Source organism: Spodoptera frugiperda, chromosome 28 (assembly GCF_023101765.2).
Source record: "Spodoptera frugiperda isolate SF20-4 chromosome 28, AGI-APGP_CSIRO_Sfru_2.0, whole genome shotgun sequence".
Lineage (NCBI taxonomy): Eukaryota > Metazoa > Arthropoda > Insecta > Lepidoptera > Noctuidae > Spodoptera > Spodoptera frugiperda.
This window is the reverse complement of record NC_064239.1, coordinates 9,878,594-9,906,394: the sequence shown is the minus strand read 5'-3', so window position 1 is coordinate 9,906,394 and position 27,801 is coordinate 9,878,594. Positions and strand designations below refer to the sequence as shown.

At 36.0% G+C, this 27,801-nt stretch overlaps 1 protein-coding gene across 1 annotated transcript; it reads right to left on the bottom strand.

Annotated features, from left to right (window-relative positions):
- Positions 1-826: 826 nt before the first annotated feature.
- On the bottom strand, positions 827-27,169 carry LOC118264960 (cadherin-23). The gene is made up of 27 exons (XM_050706066.1): positions 26,967-27,169; positions 23,590-23,741; positions 22,460-22,678; positions 21,950-22,241; positions 21,612-21,784; positions 21,001-21,198; positions 20,449-20,642; positions 19,886-20,086; positions 19,133-19,410; positions 18,486-18,643; positions 17,809-17,964; positions 17,299-17,478; positions 16,766-16,900; positions 16,111-16,295; positions 15,387-15,646; positions 14,731-14,894; positions 12,687-12,854; positions 10,784-10,941; positions 9,337-9,518; positions 8,213-8,442; positions 7,212-7,400; positions 4,582-4,862; positions 3,896-4,136; positions 3,149-3,334; positions 2,242-2,577; positions 1,819-2,017; positions 827-1,288 (listed from the first exon to the last, which is right to left on the bottom strand). The coding sequence occupies exons 1-27, from the start codon at positions 27,154-27,156 to the stop codon at positions 939-941; spliced, it is 5,655 nt and encodes a 1,884-aa protein (XP_050562023.1). The 5' UTR covers positions 27,157-27,169; the 3' UTR covers positions 827-938.
- Positions 27,170-27,801: the final 632 nt, after the last annotated feature.

The following is a 27,801-nucleotide window of genomic DNA, read 5'->3' as shown; positions in this document are numbered from 1 at the left end:
CTTTTCTATTAGATCTGAGATTTTAATACTTACTAGTTGAAATTACCAGTAAATTAATAAATCTTACTAAATTCGAATGCAATTCTTAAAACTAACAATGAACTAGGTAGTCATTATGGGCATGGTAACATACAGGCAAGACTTTCAGTTGCTTCTAAATTGAGTGTCTAGTTTTCCGTTATTTATACTCAAATTAGCCTAACATTACTTGAGTAAATACCGTAAGCCGGTCTACCAAGATGTCCTCGATTTGATAATAATGGACTTTATTATATTTGGCTAGTGCATTTTTTACGTCCTAAAAAATTTCGTTGAAAATCGTTTCTTTCTCGGGAGTCTTGTCGGTAAAAACGTCCTAGGCGATTGATACAAAATCTTACCCAAACTTTCCATCTTCGCCATGTGATCTAAGTTCACAGCAAATTACCTAATCTTTATTATCAGATACCATAATAGACATAATTTTGAATTGGTGGCTAATTTATTTTGTAAAGTGGGCATGTAAACCATATTACTACAAAGTAATTTGTAATATCGGTAGGTACAGCAATTGTCTCACATTAGATTTTTTTCAGAAACAGTGAATTAGTTCTGTGCTACTTTTAGTTTCTGCTAATATACGTGAAGTGTCGCTTTTTTTTTCGTCAAAAAGACATGAAAACAACAATTTGTGGATCACACAAAGTTGTGTACGGGAATCGAACCCGTAATGTATGTAGTAGAATACGGTTGTCCAACCATTGCACCAAACGTGTAGTTCCTGAAAGAGTATACCTAGGTATGGCAAGTTGGGGAGGAACAGATAGGATAGGTATGATAAAGGTGATTCTTATGTCATAGTTTATTACAAAATGTATTCAGATAAAAATGGAGGTACATAATTTACAAAGGCACATAATTATCAATATCTATCATTACATTACAATTAACATTACAGATTACAATTCAGTCGTTTCCATATTTTTTGCGTTTTTCATTTGTTCTAATTGTTGGTAGAAATCATATTTTGCTTGGTTTGTTTGGGGTTCGGTTTCGTTAGATTCTATTGAGGGGAAGGCGCCTGTAGTAATGAAGTAAGGTTTTTCATTTGACAAGTCTTGATCAACTGCGTTTTCGTCGAGAGAGTCACGTTCGGAGCGACTGAGTTGATCTTCTGATTTGTACCAATCATTCTCATAAGCATGGAGCCATATAGGGTTGGATCCTTTTGTACTGTGTTTATTTGTGTTGGGCACTCGGCCTCCCGAGCTGCGGATGGTCATGTCTGATTCCCCAGGAGTCGGTGATGCTGCATAGAAAACATACGACACTCAAATACTGTTAAAGTAATTTACTATTATTAAATAAATGTTTTAATCCTTTTCAAGTTGTTTTGTAAATCAGTAGAGAGAGCGAATACATAAGAACAGTGCTTTTGGGACTGTAGTAGGCTAACAGTACAATCTATGGTAAAAAACATTGTGCTTATTAGACCGCAAAAGTCGACTGTTGACCTCCAGTAAAGTTACTTTCCGGAGATTGTGATTTCAACAATTTGATTAGCTACTGTGAATGATCCTATTGAAATCGGCAGTTTAACACAATACACCATAGCATATATATATTTCACTTATAGGTCAGTCGGTACCGACATCTTAGAATCCATAACAAATGCAGAACTAATCAGCCAGTTCTTAAATAAACAAACATAACCGACATTTTTATTATTGTCAGTCTTGTGGATTATTTAAAAATATAACACACAAGTATGTTTTCTTTTATTTGGCTAAACTAAATAAATGTTTAATGTGTAGCTGGTATTATGAACAAAATGCTTACAATAAGCAGTAGCAGTAGCCGCCTTTAGCCTCCTGACGTAATCAGCTCGTTGCGACAGACACATCATGACGGTAAGCACCAGTAGTACAGTCAGGAACAGCGTGGTCCATACTAGCCAGAATACCGTCTGGTTGGACGAGAGAGTTTCTGCTGTTAGAGGCTGATACTCCGCCGGCTGAGTGTCCAGGACATTGAACTCCTAGAAAATGTTTTTAAAATAAGTTCTTACCTTTTTTAATAAGGTTTTTAATACCAGTAAACTTCATTCAGAAACTATCAAAATGTTTTGACGAGGAACTCGACTAGTTTCAAGCCATGCTAGAGGCTCATATTCATGAGCACAAGCCGATAACATAATAATTAATTTAGTATGTATGTCTCACGAAAGTTACAATAAAATCTATCAAAATGTCTTAAAATTACCTTGAAGAGATCATCCAACTGCTCAATGTTCTTATCAACTAATTTTAGTACTTGTTCGACTTCTAAAACGGAATGATCTTCACCGTTTACGAGGTGCAAATACAAGTCGGTTTTAGTATTGTCGACTGAGCCATCTTTATTTTCGTGTACCCTCAAATCGTCCACGTTTACGACCGAGTCGGTCACTCGTGCTAATCGTTCACGGAACACGTGGATCTTGTCACGTATTTCTGACGGGTGAGAGCGTAGGACGAAGCGAACACGTTGGTCTTCACGAAGTAGATAAATAAATACATGCGCCTCGTCTTGTAAACCCCCTGTGTCATTCGCTAGAACCTGGAAGTGCACAAATAGAACATCACGCCTTGATCCAAGAGGTTTGGCAGTCAATTCAGGGGTAAAGGCCAATGACCTCTCGTTCGGCACATCTCCAATACAATTCGTTACTAAGCTAGGCATATAATCAATGCATTTATTCATGAACAGGAAACGAGTCGCGGTATAAAAATAAACTTCTATAGTGAATTTTCACAACTTGTGCTATAAAATCGTACTTAATACGCAGTACGTATTTTAATGCGGCATCGATTGCACCGAAAAGGCATTGAGGCAGGTTGTTATCCATAATGTAGTCACATATGACTCAAAGTACTCAAAGTTAAGATAAAACAACTAAAAAACGACGAATAAGTGGTTAATATCTACTTGAAGCTACTTATCATCCGGCGCTATTGATTTGTAAAATACGTAAGTAATAAATAGAATAGTCACAACACGCATGCGCTGCGCTGTGTGGCTATTACGTACACATTCATAGTTGACAAGGACTTATGGTTTGAATGCACTCATTGTAGCATTAAAAGGGATAAAATGATGAAGGAATAAAACAAAATATCATATACTTCACCTTGAAATCGAAATATCCTTTCATTCCCTTCTGCGGATCGAAGTTCAAAGAAACCGCGCCTGTTTCAACATTGACTAGAAACGGGGACACTGCTAAGTTCTCTAAACCTTCCGTTAGAGTTTCCTTCACATCTCCGATTAAGTAATAATTTATTTTAGCATTATCACCTTCGTCTAAATCTATGGCCTGCAAACAAAATATCAAATTAGTACGTAAGTAAAAATTTAAGGAATCATAGTGGTAACGTAAAGCACAGTTTCTGGGAAAAATAGCAAACAATAACGTTTTATGAATGAAACAAGAATGTTGCGGATTAGAAAGTGAGAGAGAGTGAGATAGTTGAGGTATGAAAATCGTCCGTGCATCTTTAGAAACGGTCACATAAGAGGAAATTAAACTAGTAAAAGTGAATAAGCAAGGAAAATAGTGCTTCTGTCTCTATTTCGTCCGCTTTCGATTCCTGGGTCGGGTAAAGTACCTATGACTGAGAAAGATTAGATTTTTCGTAATATTCTCGGTAATAGCACAAAGCTTGGAATAGTGCCCGGATTACAGCAATAGACTCATCCCCCTATGGCCCACTGGCCTTTTTGAGCCGTGTTCCTTATTTATTTACTTTAAAATTATTACCTTGTTTTGCATGCATTACTTTACAACGGTGCAAATAAACTGTTTTTCTTTCATTCTTTCTCACTTCAAGGATTAAAAGGAGTGACGTATGATATTACGAATTAAAATAAGTTATACCTTAACATGCATAAATTCAATCCCAAAGTCAGCTTCAGTAGTGATGCCCCCTGTAAATATCTTGCTGACGAACTGAGGAGCGTTGTCGTTCACATCATTGATGATTACGTGGACCTTCAGCGTGCTGACCCCATCTACTTGTTCATCATACTTAGGCTTGGTCACACAGTCTTCTGAAGCTAATATTGTGAGGGAATATTCCGATTTCTGTTCCCGATCTAAAGGCTTTTGGTTTGATAGTCTGAAAAGTGGCATAGTAGGTATTTGTATTCTATTTTTATAGACTTTAATAAAGGAGGTTTCGCTTGTAATCTACTTAAGGAAGGAAAGTAACTATTTAATGTATATTATATATATTGCCTTTATGTAGTAGTAGGCGGCGGCATCTGTTGTGGATGGATTAAATAGAAAAAAAGGGTAACCGCCTTTAATTCTCTTTACCATTTCCATTTTTTTAAGTCAGGTAATATCCCTAAAACCTTCTCTTTAGTCTAAACATACTGTGCTGAAATGCGCATCAAAATTGGTTCAGCCAAGCGCGAGATAATCGCGCAAATACATAGATAGATACATACATGTCAAGCTAAGAACCTACATATTTTGAAATCGCTTAAAAATTAAGATATCTTTTTATAAAGTAGTAGATAACATATAATTTTAATTTAAAAAAGAATTAAATTCACTACCTATGCGTACTCCTGTGTAAATCAAACACATTATCTTCATCGCCATCTACAATATAATAGCAAACAGGTAACAAGGGTTCATCGCCGCGGTCAATCTCATCCCTTTCAATAACGCTGGGCAAGTATAGGCCAGAATTGGGCGCGTTCTCAGTAAAGTTGATATGTATGTGTTTGTTGGGGAACCGTGGCCGATAGTTGTCCACATTCTGTACGTAGATAGTTAGGTCCAAGTCCGAGCTAAGTGGCGTAGGCAGCCCGAGGTCGTAGGCTTCTATTCTGAGCTGTGGAATAATCAATATGTTAGCAAATTGACATTGGAATGAGTGATGAAGTTATCCATCGATAGTTTAGCTGTTTAGGTTACAGTATTCGACTTAAGTTGCGATAATAATATGGTTCATTAAGAATGTCTAACATGGTCAATTGATGTAAAGAATCTTCGACGTGACGTTACAGTGAATCTGGACAGTTGTCCACATCTCGAAGTTCGTTAAGTTCGTTACAAGTGATAATACAGGGGTGCATATTAATAAGGAACGATATTCTCAACAAATGCATTTAATTTGTAGGGTCCAGTCAACCCCATTGTCACAACAAATGTAATTATTTTCTTTTTGTTTAAAAACGTTGCCCCACACTAGGATATTTTCCTGTGTCGTGGGTGCGTTTACAAACAACAATTTCACATACACATGACACCCAGACCCGGAATAACAATTTATGGATCCCACAAAGAGTTGCTCCGTGCTTATTACTCTTTTAAACAAAACCAACAGAATGGAACTGGATGAAATTAGGGATAGAGACAGATTATAGTTTAAAAATAAACGTTCAACTTGAACTATGTATGTTCGTATAATTAATGTTCCGTAATTGTATACGAGTTAGGTACAATGTTACAAGTACATAGCTATCCTGTATGTAAGATGTAGAGGAAAAATACCAAAACGTTACCAATAACACAGTTCTCTTGACAACATTTACATTGTCACAGATATTTATCTATTTTATCGTCCAATTAATTTTTAATTGGGTACGGATTCCTGATAATGTGATAAGCTGAAATAAATAGACAATTGTGTATAGATAAAAACAGTGCCTTCACCCACAATAAGTAGTTTGTATTCAAATGCGCCTAGATCCGGAAAACAATGTCAGGTTATCGGCACTAGTGCGTAGCTGTAAGTGTGACGTCACGAACTGCGATCAACATGAATAAAATAAGACGTAAAACCATAAATAAATCAGACGTCCAGTCACTCGACCGGTGACCGGGTTTTGGCAAATGCAAAACAGCTACAATGACAAATGGTAAATATTAATATTATGGATATTTTTAAATACTTTGTAAGGGAATAGTGTGTACTGTCAACTAAAGGGCATGTGGGGGTCAAACTCTATCATCGTAAATACAATTTATTCTACAAAATTGCCTCGCTGACCGTATTATCCGACCGTTCGGTCGAATAAGCAAATATTCGGACGAGTTCTCTGGTACAAGTAGGCGAAAGTATTATTAGGTGTTCCATAAAACACTACAAAATACTATTTACAGTACCTACGTAAGTTGATTAATCGACCTATCTATTTTTATAGAGGAGGTTTGTTTATTAGACATTGGATGTTTTGGTCGACCCGTTGCTATGGCAATAGCCCCCCTAGCTGCGACCGTTGACAATAATAACACAATTACTGAGCTAAGGGGCAAATTGAGGACCTACTGTACAGGATAATATTTTATTTATGGTAGAAGAAAAATATTCATAGCAAAATAACATCATAACAGTTTCAAGGGCTTGTTACTGTCTGATTAAGTTTCTATTAGGTTAAATGACGTATTTTACATAGAAATGTATGAAAACATGTGTTAGGAACGTAATCAGATATTGTGAAATAGACTTTAAATCTTTATATTTAGAATCTGTTATACTGTTATGTATATGGCTTATTATGTATTTTTTCTTGTCATTAATATGACATGGAAGAGCAGACATTGATTGTATTATTTGGTAGAAGAAAAACTACATTGAGTATACAGGGAATTAACGACATTCGACGCTTGAATTTTAAATCGCGATTCAATTTTGGATCACCGTTATATTTTCTGTCTTTATCACTTTTCATGTGTATTGTAGGGACGGATATAGTTTTAATAGCTATAATAAAATGAAATTATAATATTGCCGGGTGTACAATTTAATTAGGTATTAGGTAAAATGAGTAAGTTTCGTTTTTTAACTGTCCGCCTCATTGGTCCAGTAGTCGAAACTGCGATTGCTAAGTAAAGGATTTCGGGTTCAAGTCAGTCAGTCAAGTATTATTAAGCTTTATTCAGTTTTTCGTAAACTGGACTCAAATTTGGGATTGTGTTCAGCGGTATGTTAATAGACTCTCCTCTATTACATGAGACACACTACGTAAGTGTGACTTTGCTTATGTGAACCTTTAACCCTTTTGTCGATAGAAAGGTTACGTACGTTAAGTATAATATAGTTATATGTGAACGTGTGTATGTGAACTTGTATGTTTGTAAACGCACCCACGACACAGGAGAAAATCCTAGTGTGGGGCAAGGTTTATTTTAAAGAAAAAAAGAAGAAAGAAAAAAGAGTTAAATCTCCTTAACATACCTGGTAAGTAGTCTGCTTGTCTCTATCCAGAGGCTGTGTAGTTCTGAGAGCTCCGCTAGTAGCATGTACAGTGAAGGCTCGCCACGCCCCGGCCGCGTCCTGCCGTACTCGGTACCGTACGGCGCCGTTGGGGCCTATATCCGCGTCTATAGCTCGCACCTCTACTACCGTAGTGCCTATTGTCGCGTTCTAAGAGGAAAAGTATTAAGTAAAATAAATCTGAGGAAAATATTAAGAGGAAAAGGACAAGGTTGAGAACAAAAATGTGCAATGAATTACTTTTACAGTAACCTTAGTATGAGTTTGCGACGAGAGCGCGTTCGACGCTCTGATTGGTTGGTTTATTCGAGCCGGCCAATCAGTGCGCCGAACGCGCTTTCGTTTCGATTACTTTAAACGTAGAGCAGACTCATACTAAGGGTACTGACATGGAAAGCTACCTACAATGTATAAAATAGTATATTTCGAAGTAGTGTAAATGTAATGAAACTATTACAAACTAGTATTATTTCGATATATTATGGTTAAGTTAAAACTCTAATTGATATATTGGTAGGTACTTTAATATGCTACTCAAAGTCTAGGTATTGTAAGCCAAGCTAATATTTAGTTTGCAACACATAGTTATCTTAGCGGTTTTAACTGTTTACCGTGCGTGCAGTAGACCGTACTAATTTTTGATGAACAATGAACATGATTGTCAAGGTTGGTATTGTGATATCTGTACCCTTAGTACGAGTTTGTTTTACGTTGAACGAAAACGAAACGAGAGCGTGTTCGGTGCTCTGATTGGCCGGTGCGAATAAACCAACCAATCAGAGCGCCGAACGTGGTTTTGTTTCGATTTCGTTAAACGTAAAGTAAACTCGTACTAAGGGTACTGATCATCTTATAAACATAGGCCTCTACTGAAAGCGACTTGAGACCTATTTCAGGCCCTTTTATATTGATTATAGTAGGTGTTGATAATCAAATTATCTCAAAAACAGTTGACAACTTACCTCAGGCACTTTGATAGTGACATTTTGCGGGGGATGCACGAACACAGGTGCGTGATCATTATAATCCGTCACACATAGTCTTAGCTCCCCTCTAACGATATTGGGCGGTATACCCAAGTCTCTAGCTTCTACAACCAGGGTATAGTTTCCGAAGCGATCCTTTAAAGACTGGCGAGCGAACAACCGGCCCGTGTTGGCGTCACCACCCACTTGCTCGAACCGAAACAGATCTGAATGAAAGAAAAGGGTTTAATAATCACTACATAGTATAAAACAAAGTCGCTTTCTCTGTCCCTATTTCCCTTTGTATGCTTAAATCTTTAAAACTACACAACGGATTTTGATGCGGTTTTTTTTAATAGATAGAGTGATTTAAGAGGAATGTTTATAAGTGTAATAAGTGCATAATATATCACCATTGCACCCATGCGAAGCTGAGGCGGGTCGCTAGTAGTAAATCACTTAATTAAAAAGCTTTTAATAAACATCGTGATAGACGGAGATATTCTAAGGGACTTTTTACTACAGATTTATTATTAGACACAAGGTTTCAAGTCGCTATTTTTGGGACCGTCAAAGTACATAATTATGTTGTTATCCAATTTCGAAAATAGGTCAGGTGAGTCAGACTCGGTATTTCGAAGGTTAAAAACATAGGTGCGGTTTCAGACGGTTGACTCAATACATGCTATTCTACTAAAAAACATTTATTATATAACTTGTATAACATATTAGCAAACCCGGCGAATTCCGTTTCGCTACCAACAATTTTCCCCTTTTTCCTGATTTTTCTAGAATTTCTCTTGAATTTTCTTTGCTATAAACATCACAGAACCCGAGACCTTTCCAACGAATGCAAAACTGTGGAAATCGGTTCGTGCGTTCTGGAGTTATAGCATCAGGAAGGAAAACCCGACTTATTTTTGATGTTATAGATTTTTCCAATCATCTTTTCAGAAACTCTTTTCTTTCAAATCATTCATCATATAATGATACTTAACCCTTCGTATGTTTGAAACGTGGATCCACGCGAGACACAATGTGTTTTCTATTGTTGTCTTATATACGGCATACGAGAGGTTAAATAAAAAAAATTCATACAAAATGCTCTATTGACAACATACCATGTCCCTTCCCGCCGACGAGATGGAACTGCACTCGTCCGTTGGGCGCGGAGTTGTCGTCGGCATCGGTGGCCGACACAGACACGATGGGCTCGCGATAGTTGTGGAACTCCGTTATAGTCGTACAGTCCGAGGGCACGTGGAGTATCGGAGGGTTGTCGTTCACATCTTCTATGTGGACTCTAGAGGATTAAAGAAGATATTTTAAGAGGATATTTGGATTTATTTATTATTATTTTCAGCCACAATCGTCTTACTGCAGGGCAAAGGCCTCCTTACCCTCCTTCTACCCGTTTCTTTGTAGAGCTTTCTGTTTATTACCATACCGTACTACATTTGGATCGTTGTGTAAAATTGGACTATGAATAATTATGGTCAAAAGAGGTTATATTGGAACAGAGTTACAGAAACAAATAGTTTACGTATAAAAGAGATACATAATTTTGTACTTTATGCGTTCTATTTGATGATAGTTAGATTTGATTGATTCATTCAGATCAGAAATTGATTCCCTACAAAGACAGCAGCTATTGTCATATATGCTTTTTAATAGTGACATATGTATCTAGCCAACCAAAAGTTACTTTCTTTGTACTGACCCAATATTTACTTTGTTATCTGCATATCAAATAGCTGGTCTGACTGTAAATTAAAAAATGTAATCGAAATACCAAATCAAAGATTTAAAAGATTCTGAATTACATTTATAAGTAGGTATGACTAATCGCTAATAATATAACTCGAACTTTGCAAGATTTTTTGGGCCATAGTTTGCAAATATTTAAATATTTGTGCCCACGCTTAGCGAGCTGATTAGAAATCGCAGTGTCATTATGACACTTATGTTTTTAAGAACGAGAGGCAAATAGTAGTAGTGCTGAGTTTTGTTATGACTACAAAAAGTATCTGCTCAACAAAATTCAAACGAGTGTAGATTTTATACATATAGAGCTAGAATACTGATTTTGAACATTTTGTTATGTGCTATGATATCTTTTTTCGTTTCGGTATCTAGTTGTTGATGTTTGGAAAGTTAGAATGATGTTCGCCACTTCTACCCAAATCTGTTACATCTTCTATAAAGCCAGGATCTGCAGTAGATGCAACTATGAAGGTTTGTAAGATTTTAAGGAATAGGTTACTTCGTGAGAGGTCCTATCCTGCTCATAGAAGGCGTCGATGAGGCAACCGCCTTGACGCCTAATCTCGCCTGCGTCAACTGCAGGCGGACCTTTGAGCCATAGGTGCATAGAGTGGGGACTCTAGGTCACGTGCTGCCGTGTAACTTACACAGCGAGGCTTATAGGAGGGACACCCCTAGGGATGAAGGTGGCCACCAGGGTGATTTTGGTGAGGTAAAAATCCCACACTCTAGTATTTCTCCTTAAAAAGCTAAGCGCCCTTTTTCCAAACATATAAGTTCACATACACATACAAGTTGACTTACACAATCTGCTTGAACGCATTGCGGCTCTCTCCACTGAGGTATCCAAACTGGTAGTTGTCCCACGCTTCTATGACAAGGTTGTATGTCGCTTGCGTCTCTCTGTCCAACCAATCCGATACAGTTAGCGCTCCTGTGTCTGCGTTTATTAGGAATTTGCCCTGTAGGATGAAAATAGTGATTAATATACTTAACTGAATAATCCGATAGGATATATCGTATATCAATACCTGATTATGGAGCACAAAACATAATCGTTGTTTAATCTTTGAAGGTGTACCAATACAATCTAATTTACACTTTTCACCAGTTACAATTGGGAGTCCTATATAATATTGATTTATTTATTAGTGGACAAAACATGTATAATTTAATTACTTAGAAAGAAACAACAAACAAAAAATTTATAGTACTTAAGTATTCGAGAATATTATATTTCCTGGGACCTAACGTTCTAGACTGTATTTCTATCTGGAATGATATGTTTCGGCTAAATATTCAGTTTTAAAATTCTATCAACTCTATTACAATTGCATTAGGATGAAATTATTCAGTGGAAATTTTAACAACGTGACCTCTCTATATTAATATAATCAATTCAAATTACATCTGTTTTCAGAAAACACGAGCTGAAGAAATACTAACTGCCGTACTCAGAGTCATTTAACGGTTACCTAATTCAGTCCTTAGCAATTCTTTCAATACAAAATTGTTACTAAGGAATAGTTTAAGTGATCATTAAATGTCTCTGAGTGCGGCAGTAAGTCTAGTATAGTGCCCAATTCCAATAAGGTAGATGACTCATTTTAATTTTAATGTTCGTCTGGTACATTATTTTAAAACGTTAGACTTGTTATTTTTATTATCTTACAGAAATAATTACTTTCGACAATATATTGATTTGAAATATCGCGTGACGTAACTTTTGAGTACGTTTTATAGTTAAAAGTGACGTAGTTACCTCCGACTCCTATACTTTGATTTGTTTTCGTATAAACCCAAATAAAAAAAAATGGCTAATATTTTTCCATTACTTGACTAACAGAATAAATAGATTTTTAATTTACATACCCCGACATCATCCATATTACATTAGATAGAATTGAAACTACAAAAGAACTGGTGAAAACTGGTTCTACAATAAAAATTTCACCTCTATTTATCCCTTCGTGGATAAAAAAGCAAGACGTAATAATGTAACGAAAAATATAATTAAGAAGCAGATATCTATGTATATTTTTAGTTTAGGAGGCCTTTAAGAAGAGTATTTCTTGCATTATCTTTTAAATATAAACAGTCTGTGAGTAATATTCATAAGCTGGCAGTTTCATTTCTTGATGAGCCTCAGTTTTTATTGTTAGCGTTCACGCAATATGATCAGTATAACGACTGCTTTGTAAATTAGAATAAATTGAACGTAATTATTTTGCAGAAAAAGTATGTTTATGGTTCTGAGTACTTTTTTTTAGAGAAGTATGCCATTGAACGGCTATCTTCATGGCTATTTGGCTAAGCACTTTATTATTCTCTATTAACGCTTGATCAGACTACAGATTGTACTAAATGCATTTGTAATTTAATGAAGGCGCTATTTCTGTTAATTTATGTTATGTAACTAGGCTTTGTTTATTATCCAATTAACAAAGACTATGCTTCACTGACGAACAGACTGACAGACTATTATTTATTTCTTTATTTGTTGACATTTCAAAAGTACCTATTTATGGTTTAATTGGAATAAATTATTTGACTTTTGAGTGCAATCACACAAAAAGGCTAAATGAGCAATCTAAACTAAATATGAAGAATACATACAAATAAAGGAAAAACGGATTATATGAGCTCCATCCATTTTTTAATATGAATTTTATAATGTCTGATTATGGCCGCAAACAATGCAACATACCTGTGTAGACATTCGATCAAGTAAATAGGTGATCTTCCCAAACTCGCCGGAGTCAGCGTCTCGTGCCAGTATATTGGCTATAGTAGTCCCCGGTTCCACATCTTCAAGCACCCTGTATTCGAACGCCGACGACTCAAATATTGGATTGTTGTCGTTTTCGTCTAGTACCTATAAATAATCACAATTTAATACATAGTAAGGGTTTATGCGGGAATCTATGTGTAATATGTTGCCCATAAAATTGCAATCGAAAATAGTTGTAACTGCTATTTTAACCCGCCAATGGTGACGTGCATTTTTTGTGAACATTCTAGCCTTAGATCTACATACGAGTATTTATCATATTAAGTATATATATAATTCTTCTGTAAGTGTGTATGTCACTGAACTTCTCTTAAACGACTGGACCGATTTTGATGAAATTTTGTGTGTGTGTTCAAGGGGATCTGAGAATGGTTTAGATTCACAATTTTGTCCGCTAGACAATGTTTTATTAATTAATTTTTTAATTTATTAGCAGTTGTTGATTTTGGAATGTTTTACAATGGATCCGACTGACGGCGCTACCATCGCAGTGTCAAATATTAATGACGTTAGATATTGTCATAACATTTGAATAATAATTTTCATCAAAATGGTCCAGAATGTTTTAGCTTATTAAAAAAAGTTAAAAAGGAGATGGCTAAATGACTGACCCAGGCATAATAACAAGAATACGAATTTCACGCTAACCCGTATCATTTAAATATTCACTTATGAATTATTTTATGTTTAACTAATTCTTATAACTTGGTGAACAAAAATAAACAAAAATAAGTTTCATAATTGATTTTTTCTGTTGTGGTTTGACATGACAACACGGAAGTAGGTACTGCAAGCTATTATTAGGACATTAGTTTCCCCGAAAATCAAATCGAAATAATTAAACGAACATCAATTTTTAATAACGGTAATATAATGACTTTTTTCTGAAACCAAATAATTGAAAATGTTTTGATCGACACAAAATATATATTTTGTATAAGATTGCACAATCTTACTATATATTTTGTGTCTGTCCTTGGTTACTTTGTGTTCATTATCTAGTATAAGCAGAATTGTTTACCTATCTACCTCATATATAAATAACTTTCGGCTCAGGTACATCAAAACGCCTTGATAAAAGTTCACAGCAATGTTGTGGTTTGAAGTTTTTGTAACGTTATTTGACGCGTTGCGTTGTTGCGCAGATATGCCAAGTTTCTGGACCTTCTTAATTACAAAATATCCATTTTTAATTATGCGGCTTTATTTATTGCTAGGTACCATATTTATACAATATTTATTTGTACGGGTTACGACGTCCATACTTTGGTTTAGCCATGTCCTTTTCAAATTAAAGACGTGTAGACAGGACAACGTCTGTCGGGTCCGTCTAGTTAAGTATATGTTTATCTCATTTCCTTATTTCTGGGTAAACAGTTATACACTTTATCCATATAATTAAAACAATAGACCCTTTACATTTGGACTGTGTCTATCTTTATATTTTTTAATATAAAGATTCTATTGACTTACAAGATCTTATTGGGCAGTTCGTTTAATAAGTATATCAAAGTACTATTGTCTATTTTTAGTGGTCTTTATTGTAGCGACACAGTATTGACCTTTGGATCAAAATGATTTAAACAAAATGCACACTTTTCCTCCTAAGGATGGTGATCCATGATGCATAAATAGACATTACATGTGTGTCATTAATATTTAGCAAAAATACTTATTGTATTACACACACTACCTATTTTCCTTTATGTTTGTATCCATTTACAGTTTATCGATAATACATATAGCTGAACACGCGAGGAAAGTTTTACTACTGAGAAATTAACGAAAAACAATAAAAGGCAAGTAATAAGACCGACCCGGGAATCAAACCCGAGACCCTTTACCCGACAATCGCGACCCACTCGACCAACGAGGCAGTCTTAATAAATCCTGGATAAATAGTAATTAGGATAGAACAATTATTGAATACTTATTATATTGAAGTTTATGTATTTCTTACCTGTATAAACAGATCGACGACGGAGTACCGCGGCGGTACACCACTGTCTACCCCTTTCACAGTGAGATTGATCCACGGATAGAGTTCATGGTCTATCTTACTGGCTACTACCACCTCACCCGTTTTGCTGTCCATGTGAACGAGGTTTAGAAGCTCCTCGCGTCCTGTTGATTGACGTTGATATTAGAGAATGTATGAGAATGAATGCTAATGTAAAGTAATTGAGTTCAATTTAGATTGTTAACGTAAAATCTATACTTAAAAAGTGTAGCACATAAATAAAAAGTTACGAAATGAACCCCACAAAATAACCGAAAAATAAAAAGATATGGAAAAAGACTATGAGTCCCAACGTGAAATAAAACTAATCCAGTTGTCTTCTCGAATTAGTTACGTGAATAATTCGTCCGGATCCAGCTTCAGGGAATTAAACTGTTATCAACATGAAACGGTTGGTTAGTGTGTCTTTTTCCAGACAAGGCCCACTAAAATTCACTTGCGACCCACCACTGGGACGTGACCCATAGTTTGGGAAACCCTGATCTAATTGATTTTTTTCAAATTGTGCGGATATGGGCCATACATCAACATTTAGATTAGACTATTAACGAATTTACTTTAAAACTAACTGAATACTAAGTAAAAAATACACTCACCTTCAAGAAAATAATTTATACTCTTATTCTTATCAGCATCATCAGCAATAACGGTAGCAATATTGACTCCGTTCTTAGAGTTCTCCGTAATGGAGGTCTTATACAACGGTTTCCTGAACACCGGGTTGTTATCATTCTCATCATCAACGACTATGGTGAGGGTTGCTGACGCAGTCTGGCGAGGTCCACCGTCGATAGCCGCCATGTCCTCAACAGTTATCACTAGTTTCACTATTTCCAGCTTTTCTCGGTCTAATAGTCTGTTTGAAAGGGTTTTATATTAGTAAAAGATGACAGTTACTTATTTGCACTTGGTACTGTAAAGCCAAAACGTATTTAAAACTATTTCTTCACAAAAGTTTAATATATAAAGTAGAGGTATTATGTAATTGAGTTCTAGTTAAATAATCTGGATAACTGTGAGCCTGGTTAGATATTATTGTAAATCTAATACTGCTTTACTTTATTTTTGAGGGGGAAAATCATCCAATGCCTCCTCCCGCTTTGGGCAAGGCGAAAGAAGCGAAGCGAAGCTTGGAAGAGAGCGAGTGTCGGACTCTTACTGACTAAAATCCATCCCATTCCTACTCTTGCTTTTTGAGCCGGAGCCCCAGTAACCTGCTAGGCTGTCGGCAGTTCCGGGTAGGCTGTAGTCTACCATCAAATTAGAAGCTAAAATCTTAATGCTAATGAATATTCAATAATCTTGTTAATATTTACTTACCTAACCACTTTCAGTGTACCATCCACAGCATTTAAGTCCCATAACGCAAGATAGTCATACTCTGCCAAAGATATAGGAACTCCGTCCTCATCTCTGGCAACACTGCCTGCCTTGTCGATGGCGTAGCGTAGTACTGGCTGGTCGTCCGGATCGTAGGCTGCGGCGCGGTATATTTGTGTGCCGACCTGGAAATTATAACAGGAGGTGAAGATTTACTTACGAAATCATCAAATGAAATAGATAAATAGTATTTAACTTAGTAGTAAAAACATACATGAACATGTCAACTGGTATTATAAGACATAACAATTACATTTTAATCCTATGTAGATACATAAGTACACTAGTTATAGTTTTATGGAACCACTACCTTCTACCAGGCTTTGCTCGCGTTCCCGTGGTACAAGTATACTATCACCGAAGTCAGCTCATACCCTGTCTATATACCAAACTTAATCAAAATCCGTCTAGAAGTTTCAGTTTAATTGACGGACGTCGGACATACATCCAAACAAACAAACAACTTTCACATTTATAATATCAATGTGATCTGTGATTGTTGTTGTAAAAGGATATAATACTTCAAATGCCTCAATTCTTCAAGTTTTATAGAAAGAAAATAAAAGTAAGAATTACTTCAAAACCTTCTATTTACCTGTGTGTTCTCTCTAACAGTGATAGTGCCTGGCTCTATAAGTACGGGCGGTTTGTTGTTCACATCTACTATAGTAATGTTCACTAGTACTGCTGCGCTCAGTTGCTGGTCGCCGATACCGCCGTCTAATGCCACCTGAGAATTAAAGAATATTAATTTAGTAAATTGAGAAGTATAATAGATTGTCCTACTTTCTACACATTAGTACCCATTTTAGTTTGCCAGTAAACAGTCAAAGTCTAACTTTGTTATTTATCTATGATAGTTAAATACATATGTATGATATAATTTTAATAAACCAATCATTTAGATATAAAGGAATATTCAACGTTAATCCTTGTTATATATGTTTGTCTTTGCATATTCTTCTAAAACATGCATGCAGTACGTTTATGATGTTCAATTTCTCATCATTCTCCACGAGAAATGTTAAAGAACATTAATCAAGATATACCTCACAGATTGCTAGGTCAGTACTTTGTACAAAAAGTTATAAACATAAACAGAACAAATAATAATTAACTCATACATACCACAGTAAGCGTATACCGGTTGCTTTTAGGCGTAGTTTTGTCAGGGTCCAGAGTGGACCCGTTAGCGACGGACACGACTCCAGTTCGGGACTCAATGACGAACTTATCGCTCGCTCCGCGCTGTATCCTGTACACCACGCGGTTGTTTGGGGACGAGCCGTCTGCATCACGAGCTTTTACCTGACGGAGAAATTACATTAATGTGTGCGTGTGTGTGTTACGTGAGCACATGCCCTTGATGTCTCAGGTAATGTGGTTTCATGACCCAGTTCTATCCATAAAAAATTGAATGGGTTTTGGAATTGTTTGTTAGTAAATGGAGAACAGTGGAATTTCAAAATAAAGTGTTGAATAAAGTTATTTAAAATTGCTATTCCAAGTTCCACTCTTATGTCCTAAACAACAAACTAATACATATAGAACTGACTCATTGCACCTCAAACAATTCTTGATTATTTAAAATGCACTCAAAATCTAAAACAAATAAAGCCCAATATTAAACAACAATACCTCAAGCACACTGGTTCCTCCAGGCATGTCTTCAGGTATGGATCTCTTGTACATCATCTGCTGGAACAGCGGGGCGTGGTCGTTCACGTCCTGTACGTATATAGTGACCGGTACTGTCGACGATAGGGACGGCTCGCCGAAGTCACGGGCACGCACCTGGAGATGGTAACAGGAGATAAAATATGTGTTGTTTTATTATTGTTTACGCTAAAACTACTAACATATTTTTAATGAAATTTGGCGCGGAGATAGATTATAATTTGGAATTAATTACCCGGTAAACAGAAATAGCTGGAAGAGACAAGAATAAAATAAAGGCTTGAGTAAAGCACTATACAAAACATGGTAAAGCAGATGTCTATATTTTAGTAGTTTTAACTTTAGCTTTAGGGATATTTACTTGAAAAAGCAATAATGTAAAGGATTTGCTTATCGATATCAGGATACAAACTATTGAAGTTCTTTTTTATTATAAATTTCGTGAGATACCAAATTAATTATTATGTTATCGGCTTACTCACGTAACTGCTGCTCATGAATATGAGTTTTTAGCATGGCTTGAAACTAGTCGAGTTCCACGTCACGTTCACGTGAATAAGTCGATAACATAATAACTAATTTATAAGATTCTTATTAGAAGAGGAAATAACAACTACTAGTAATTAACAAGTACTTACAGTAAGATGTATAGGCCGTAGGTTACTGTTGTCGCCGGGTATCTGTTCGAAGTCCAGTCCCCCGACAGGAGTGATGATGCCCAAGTTCGGGTCTATTGTGAAGTTGTCCCTGTACTCTCCTCCAACTATTGAGTATTCTATGTGACTGTTCTTTGTTCCTGAATACATCGAAATGGGTACTTCAATAAAATATTATACTTTACTTATAAAAATACGTAACACTACTAGAGGACTGACTGACAGACAGACAGACATTTTTCATTTTTGCTTATACAAATTGCCTTCCTGGTCTATTTGAAACAAATAATTTTGACTTTGACGTAGACAAGTAGGTATTCTGAAAAGCTCATCATTTATGATGTAGAATTGCAAACAGGTTATTGGTGAAAAGGTCTGAATGTCCCTTCAAAAAATAATTTTTCATCAAAAAGGTATCAATTAAGAATTGGAAGTAGAATTGTAGTAAATTCTTAGTTTAAAAAAGGTTTATAAATAAATGTTCACCAGATTTGAAGTTCAAAATGCTACTACTTAAAACAGTATCCCTAACAATAAGTAAATTATTGGGAAAGGCTAATGAAAGTGGCTGGTGAGAGGTGAGATGAATAGAATTCACCATTAAAAAGTAATAGCAATTAGAAACTCACCATTCAAATCCAGATCCCTAGCTTCAAGCACTAGCGGGTTTTCAAACTCCATTTCATTTTCCAGCAATCTGGCCTCATATTTATTGGCCAGGAACATTGGCGCGTTATCATTCACATCCTCTATGTTAATAATCAACTGGGCTGTATTCCTATTGCCTTTGCCTAAGTCGTCTCGAGCCTCAACTGTCAGATAATGGCGGGAAATGAGTTCGCGGTCGAAACTGTCACCGCCCGCTTGCTTTACTGTTATTACTCCTGATATTGGGTTTAGGTTTAGTCTGGAAATGTAAATAGTTTATGTAAGAATGAAACAGAAAAATAGGTTTTAATTGTTAGCTTGTGAGATTGACAAGAAAAATAAGTGGACGCATCAGTCTATACCTTTCTTTTAACTTTTACTTCTCACAGAATCATATCACATGAACTTTGGATGGACATAATGTCGTTAGGATTTTTTGCCTCGCTGACTCTTGATGGTACTGAGAAAATAATCAGCAGGTGCAAGGAGTATGCCAAGTACTAAAAACTATTTAAAATTGAAAAGAAATAATTTTACATGCCCTTTACTTCTGTTTTTTCTAACCACACACAGAATTAAGAGGTTCCTGATAATATCCTTTCTTGTCCATTTAAATAACAACTTATTAAATATTCAGGGTTTACACATCTTCACATTATCCCATCCCATTACCATAAGACTCTCCTTCAATAGTTCTAACTAGAGAGACCTCACCACATGACTAAACTACTTACAGATTAGCAATACTCCCTCCAAGACTGGTGTATCTGATGCCTCTGGTGCCATAATTATCTGAGTCCTGGTCTAGAGCCTGCACCCAGGCGACAGTGGTGCCAACACCACAGTTCTCAGGTATAGACACGGTGTACAATGACTCGGTAAATTCTGGAAAGTTGTCATTCTCGTCCTTTATGTGGACCACTATTGGCACTATGCTGGAATTATAGGAAAATAGATTTTGTTATGATAAGTTGCATTAAGGTTTAAATTCAGTTGTCAAACAATACAGGATGTAAATGGAACACTCCCAAAAACTGCAAAGAGGAGATGGTACAAGTATTATTTAAAAAAAAAAGGATATTCAATGTTTATTTTATGTAATAATAATATGTAATCGCTTAAGTCTGATATTGCATGGATAATACGAAAATTACAATTATAAAAACAAAAAACGGGAGTGTTCTGTTTACAGCCTGTATAGTGACGGATGGATACTTAATTTCGGTGTCAATAAGATGTGAATTCGGTAAGAAAAACAGTAAAATCTAATATAAGTACCTCATACATTAATACATACCTCATTTTAGGATCTTTGGTAACAATTTCTTTGGCGACTAGACTGAAATTCATAACAGTGACTTTTTCATAGTCCAGGAATGATGCGTCATTGACTCTGATCAGGAATGAAGCTTCATTGATACCTTTGAAGGGTGTCACATCGAACACACCATGGTCTCCTGTTAGGTACAGTTCAAATGTACCATTTTTGCCCTGGAAATTAAAAAAATACAATCAATATACAGTATACTAACATCTGCTCTTATATTATGAATCATTTTACGCTTTGTTGATCAATTTGTGTATGTAAATTATGTTAAATTGTCAGTTAAGTTAGTTAAATGTTTCAGCCATTTACAGTAATTTTCTATTTATTAACCTTGCCTTAATATAAACATTGATTGACATTGAGGCTGGGAAGTGTGAGTGGATAAAAACATTGATGAAGTCTATAAACATATTATTTTCATATGATTAATAGACTTATGTACAGTGTATGTATAGTACATATTAATGTACCTATGACAATATAAATGATACACAAATGTAGAAAATTCAACATTATAATTACCTGATCATAATCAAAGACTTCGGGAATAGCGTCTTGTAAGAATGTAATAGGTGTGTTCTGCTGTGCATTCTCCAGTACTTCACCAACATATCTGTCATTCCTGAACCGTGGTGTCTCATCATTTACATCAGTCACTATGACTGTCACCTCCGTGGTAGCACTGGGCATCGGAGAGATGGTGCGCGATTCTTCTGTAGCCTGAAAGAGTATTTGTATTTCTGTACAATGAACAATTTTATTTTCCTATATTATCATCATTTAGACAAAGCCTAGGTATCACAATTGAACTTAACTATTCTTATATTAAGATTAAGATGTATTGTAATGTTTAATTATTTTTCCCAAAAAAGAGACAAAGTTTATATTATTAGTAAGAGCTTGAGTGTGAAAATATCCAGTAGAAAAACCTCAAAATTTATAAACGCATTGCTAAGTAATTAAGTCATAGTTTAAGTTAATTAGCATCGACTCAAACCTGCAGTAACCTAGCAGGTTACCAGGGCTCTGACTTGAAACATAGGAATGGGAACGGGGTGGCAGGAGAAATAATTTGATTATTTCTCCCTCCAAAAAATTGCTAATTGGAATGTCACATAACTTAATGTTCTTACCAATATTTCCAAAATATATGCTCCATTGCTGTTATTAGGGTCCTCCCTATCGAGCTGGTTAACAGTGTACACCACACCTGAACTGCTATCAATGTCAAAGTGTTCCTCTCCACCTGATATAATGCTGTACGATATCCTGTTGTTGACTCCTCGATCTCCATCAATAGCTCGTACTGGAACGTAGATGAACAAATATTTAACTCATTCATTCTGTCTATGGTAAAGACTCTTTAGATTTGTTTGGACAGACGCGACGGGTCACATAAGGTGCGCAGTAGCTAGTGATATAATTCACATATTTACCAGCCAAAGCAACGTACATCTTAGTAAAATCTCACCTTGCAAGACTGATGTCCCAATAGGAGCATCTTCACTGATCCTCGTCACAGGACTGGCAACAACGAACTCTGGAGGCTGGTCCTCCACGTCCTGCACCTTCACAAGGATTGCAGCGGTCCCAGTGTTTACCCTCCCTTGATTCGCACGGTCCACAGCCAACACTCGAAGTTGGTACAACGATTTGCGCTCATAATCCAACCGATTTGTCAAACGTATCACTCCTTTCCCGTTAACAGTTTGTATAGCAAAGTTTTGTACGTCTCCGTCAAGTTCTTGTAAGTGGTATAACACCTGTAAATTTATAATATTCAATCATACAAACGAACCAAACAAAACAAAACAAGATTTCAAAATTTTCAAATGCATGCGTGTGACAGTTGACAGCGACATTGACGTTACAGACACAGATAATGAAATTATTGTACAGTGTTTACGGAGGTAGTAATCTAAAAGTGTTTTGATCAAAAAGCTTTTACAACTTTATATGAATCCTAAAAATATAAACATACTTGTCCATAAGCTCCTTCATCCAGGTCTGTTGCTTCCACAGTTGTTAAAATCCCAGGAGAAGCGTCTTCTTTAACTGTTATTGCGGAAGGATATGGTCTGAAAATTGGTTCGTTGTCGTTCACATCTTCAACTAACAACAAAAAGCTTTGCGTGATGTAGTTTCCGTCGCCCAGATGCCCGTCAGTTAAAGTTAATACAAAAGAATATTCATCACGGATCTAAAACAAATAAATTATATAAATACTCACCTTTTCCATTAAATATTAAATGCTGGCCATTTTTGCTCAAAAAAATGAATAGCCATATTTTATCTCGTGATTTAAAAGAAATTTAATTTATTTTTAATTAAAACTAATGGCTACGTTCAATTATTTTGTGATACAGCAGCCAGTATTTTATAATTTTTACAAATAAAATTAATTTTAAGAAATAATTACTTTATTTGGTCCATATTTATTTTAATAAACTAATCAAATAGTGAGACATTATAGTTAATCATTTAATGTAATGATTTATTGTGCCTATATCATTAAACCTTTTAATGTAGTTACATTGCCTTGAGCAAAAAAAAAAAAAAAAATTACGGTTACGGTCAAAATGGGTGAACATTTTTACAATTTTATTTTTTATTCTAACATTAATTTTATACGCGAATGTTAATTCGTGTAGTTTTTTTGATAATATAGGTACCTATCAAGTTTCACGTGGCACTAAATATAGGTATGTACATACTAAATTGATTACAATATTTATTATCATTGGCTTGTCCATGTGAACTAGGTATACGAGAAAAGTTGCTGACGATTTTGAGTCTCGGTGTGACTTGTAAGTTGTACCTGGTACAGCTTTTCTCCAACCTAATTTCACGTGAGTAAACTGTAATAATATTTCAATAGCGTATGGCGTATGTATTGTCAGTGCCGGCGTTAGGGGGGGGCGACATGGGCCGATGGCCCAGGGCGACAAGTCTGGGGGCGTCAATAACATTAAAAACTACTACTAACACTTGATATTGCTTCCCTCAAGTGGGCGCCACATTATTTTCGCCCGGAGTGTCAGTGGCCCTTACGCCGGCACTGTGTATTGTCGTCTTTTCATTACAATGTTTTCAGTAAACCGATTCACTCACCTCTCTATCTAATTCCTTAACTAAATAAATATTAGCTTCGTTGGATGAAATGGCTTCTAATCTTAAAATATCACTACCAAGTTGGTCTCTAATGCCAAACTGTAACGTATCTCCGTCGGGGTCAACGCCCCTCAGCCGGTATATTAGGCTACCTGAAATTAAAATAACGGTCTATAATTTTAATTAACACACACACATACGTACTTAAACCTACATACTATTCACGGCTATAAACACACGTTAGAAGAAATTAAAAGTTAACACATAATTACTTGGTAAAGTTTTCGTAGTAATAAAAATAAAAACAAAAATCTACAGAACTTTGAGTAAACGTTTAAGGTAAATAGCCAAAGTAAACAAAAATTCAGTCTGAAGTTAAGATATCGATGGTCAGTGACAGCTAGTCAGTTAGCCATTTGAAAAGCCAACCGACCGTGTAGTCTAAAAGAAAAAAAAAGAAAAACAGAACACCGCGTTCAAATTTAAAACAAAATCATAGCATGAGTCAGCAATATGTCAGCTACACTAGTTGCCTCTGGTAGTTGCTGTGACTCATCCTCTAGTGGAGCGCCTGGGGGTTTTCACCTCGGATTAGAGTTACAGTGAATGAATTAATATGATCGATGTGGGATATTGTTTTTTAAACTATAAATTGCAATGTTTACCCAAAAATTTTTTGTGCACTCCATTTTTTTATTGTTTAAACAAATTATTATAAAAAATTAATGTTTGACCATATATTTTCACTTTAAACAGTAATTTTTTTTTATTTATATGTTAAATCTTACCTGAGTAGACATATAGGAACATTTTTCAAAGATACCTGTGTATAAAAATAGCAGTATCTCAAACAGGTAGAAAAACGTGGAGGGGAGAGCGGAGCGACAGCTGCTATGTACAATGGAACTTCTTGGCCAGTTTAATTATAAATGAAACGCACTCTATTGTGTACATTGAAAAAAATACGGTAATTAATTATGACTAATGAAAAGAAAAAAAAATATTTGTACAAAATCTGTTTATTTAAATATATTACATTGTAGTCTACATCAAATATTTTCTTCTACTTCATCTACATATCTGTATAATAGGTGAAGTATTGGAACAACTATTTCCGCTGCACTGTAAACATGATACACTGCAGTATAAACTACACTCGCGAGCAACCAAATCGACTCAACCTACATGTGCGCATTCGAAGATGTTTTCTTAAAAAAATACTGAATTGTTTTTAAAAACCGATATACCATTAGAAAGCTTACAACTTCAGCTTTATATTGGTACCATTATTATAAAAATTGTATCAGTACTTTTTAAAATATTTAACTTAATTCAGCGGACTAGAGTATTTGCTCACTACGACTCCAACAAGTTATAACACAAACTACCCCTATAAAACCTCCACATTAAGGTTAACTTTATCTGTGGCTTATCGAAAGTTGATCGTACACATCTCCGCAAAAACGCTTCATTTTATTAATAAAAATTTTGGATACGACACCAGAAGAAGCCGCTCAAGTCGTTGCTCTACTGGAACAAGGACTAAGTCAGCGAAGAGTTGCTGCTCATCTGAGTTTGAGCCAATCTGCAGTATCAAGAGGGTACAAGGTAGTATCAAGATACTAGTGCCTTCAATCGAAGACCAAGAATAAGCCGCCACCGGTCCACCTCGGAGAGAGATGACCGTTTTATTATTTCAACTTCACTACGAAATCGTCACTTAACCGGTGTCGATGTTCAACAGGAACTCAGAAGAGTTCGAAGAGTGGCTGTCAGCGAGTGGACAGTACGGAGATGGTTGGAGGAAGCCAACCTCACCCCTAAACGGCCTACCACAGGCCCGAAATTGACGACCCGCCATCGGCAAGCGCGCATTCAATTTGCCCGAGAACACCTCAATTCCGGCCGGTGGCGGCTTATTCTTGGTCTTCGATTGAAGGCACTAGTATCTTGATACTACCTGTACCCTCTTGATACTGCAGATTGGCTCAAACTCAGATGAGCAGCAACTCTTCGCTGACTTAGTCCTTGTTCCAGTAGAGCAACGACTTGAGCGGCTTCTTCTGGTGTCGTATCCAAAATTTTTATTAATAAAATGAAGCGTTTTTGCGGAGATGTGTACGATCAACTTTCGATAAGCCACAGATAAAGTTAACCTTAATGTGGAGGTTTTATAGGGGTAGTTTGTGTTATAACTTGTTGGAGTCGTAGTGAGCAAATACTCTAGTCCGCTGAATTAAGTTAAATATTTTAAAAAGTACTGATACATTTTTTATAATAATGGTACCAATATAAAGCCGAAGTTGTAAGCTTTCTAAAAGTATATATATCATTTTTCATTAGTCATAATTAATTACCGTATTTTTTTTCAATGTACCCAATAGAGTGCGTTTCATTTATAATTAAACTGGCCAAGAAGTTCCATTGTACATAGCAGCTGTCGCTCCGCTCTCCCCTCCACGTTTTTCTACCTGTTCGAGATACTGATATTTTTATACACAGGTATCTTTGAAAAATGTTCCTATATGTCTACTCAGGTAAGATTTAAAATATAAATAAAAAAAAATACTGTTTAAAGTGAAAATATATGGTCAAACATTAATTTTTTATAATAATTTGTTTAAACAATAAAAAAATGGAGTGCACAAAAAAATGTTGGGTAAACATTGCAATTTATAGTTTAAAAAACAATATCCCACATCGATCATATTAATTCATTCACTGTAACTCTAATCCGAGGTTTTACGGTTTTGAATGCTCCAGGCACTCCACTACTCATTATTGCATAGGGAAAATTCATGTTAAAATTGGTTTGTAGTATCAAAATACTACTCCGAATTCCCTATCAGGCATTTACGGATACGCTTTGTTACCTTTCGGTTGACTAATCGTTTCTCGTTACATAATATCGACGATTAGTAAGTGCATGGTAAGCAGGGGAACCTTTTAACAGCAGTTTTAGGGCTTCCCTATGTTTGCATCAGTTGTCGTGGCAACCCCACTCTACCCGTTCCCCTATTATGAATAATTTCCGGTTGTCGGTACCTTACCGAAACTATGATAAAGTCCAACTTTGGTATAGTTTTAGGGGTATGAATTATAACAGGTGTTTGTGTGCAGTATCGGCTTATTAGGTATATTGAAGAGTATTGTATTAGGTGCAGGTAATGTGGTTTTGAAAATTGATACCTTTGTGAAATATCAAGTGAACGTTGATATTTTAGTGCGAAGACCTTGCTACTAAGATTCATATTTAGTACGAATTCAATATGTTTTGAGGTAACAAAATCCTCATGCTTTAGTTTATTTGTTCTAAATTATTGTCTGCCTCAAACCAACTGGATATAGAGCTTAATATTGCATGGGTATGTACTTACCAACTGGTGTGTCAGGTCCTTCCTTGAGTCTGACAACAATTTCTGACTGGCCATCTATGAGAAACCTGGGCGGTCTGTTGGCGACCACTACTTCTAGAATCGTTAAGAGCAACCAGAACCCTGTGATGCATTTGTACTGGGCCGGTTTTAACCGGACTCGTGGCGGGTGAGATGTTACCCTCGCCTGCATTGTACTCAGTCACCTGACACATCTGGCCTTGTTGCTGGTTGGTGGTGAGACCATTTTCTCACTTCGCACGGTTTCACCGTGGGAAGACGCGTGCGCTACCAGTGAAAGTGTCACCTCGATGACTTGATTTGAACCCCTCGACGTGCTTCGCGATCACCTGGTAAACGGACAATTAGATAGTGTTAGTTTCTTAATTTCTTTAAAATATTTGAAAGGCGTTATTAGTTCTCACTTTTGATGGGAATGTGTTAGATTTGTGTCAGCATAATGGCTTGTTAATAGCCTGCGAAAGTCATAAATAGATATTAGATGTACTCAAAGATTGGTTTTCCATGCATTACGTTTAGAAAGACACGCTACGGTGTTTATTAAAATGTTGGAAACTAGCTTTTCACATTTCTTGGCGAGAATTTCTTTACTCCGACCGAGCACTCGTAACTGAAGTCTTGGTAAGGTCTTCGATACCGCAGTTGTAGCATAGAGACTATATAAGAAGAGAAGAATAGATCCCACCCAAAACATAAATGTGAAAGGCTGCCAAGTTCGATAATATTGGAATGCTTCGCCTATAAAAGAAGTGAGATCTAAATAAGTACCAAGTTCCATACACAGACCTCAGTTAAAAATGATATAACAAGTTGGCAA

Bases quoted from the DNA above. Each gene is read 5' to 3' on its own strand.
- LOC118264960 (XM_050706066.1), bottom strand. From the start codon at position 27,156: ATGCAGGCGAGGGTAACATCTCACCCGCCACGAGTCCGGTTAAAACCG. The intron at 15,647-16,110 runs GTAAGTAAATAT...CCTTTCAAACAG, and splicing joins GGTACACTGAAAGTGGTTAG to ACTATTAGACCGAGAAAAGC. The intron at 3,335-3,895 runs GTATAACTTATT...TTTTGTTTGCAG, and splicing joins TTGAATTTATGCATGTTAAG to GCCATAGATTTAGACGAAGG.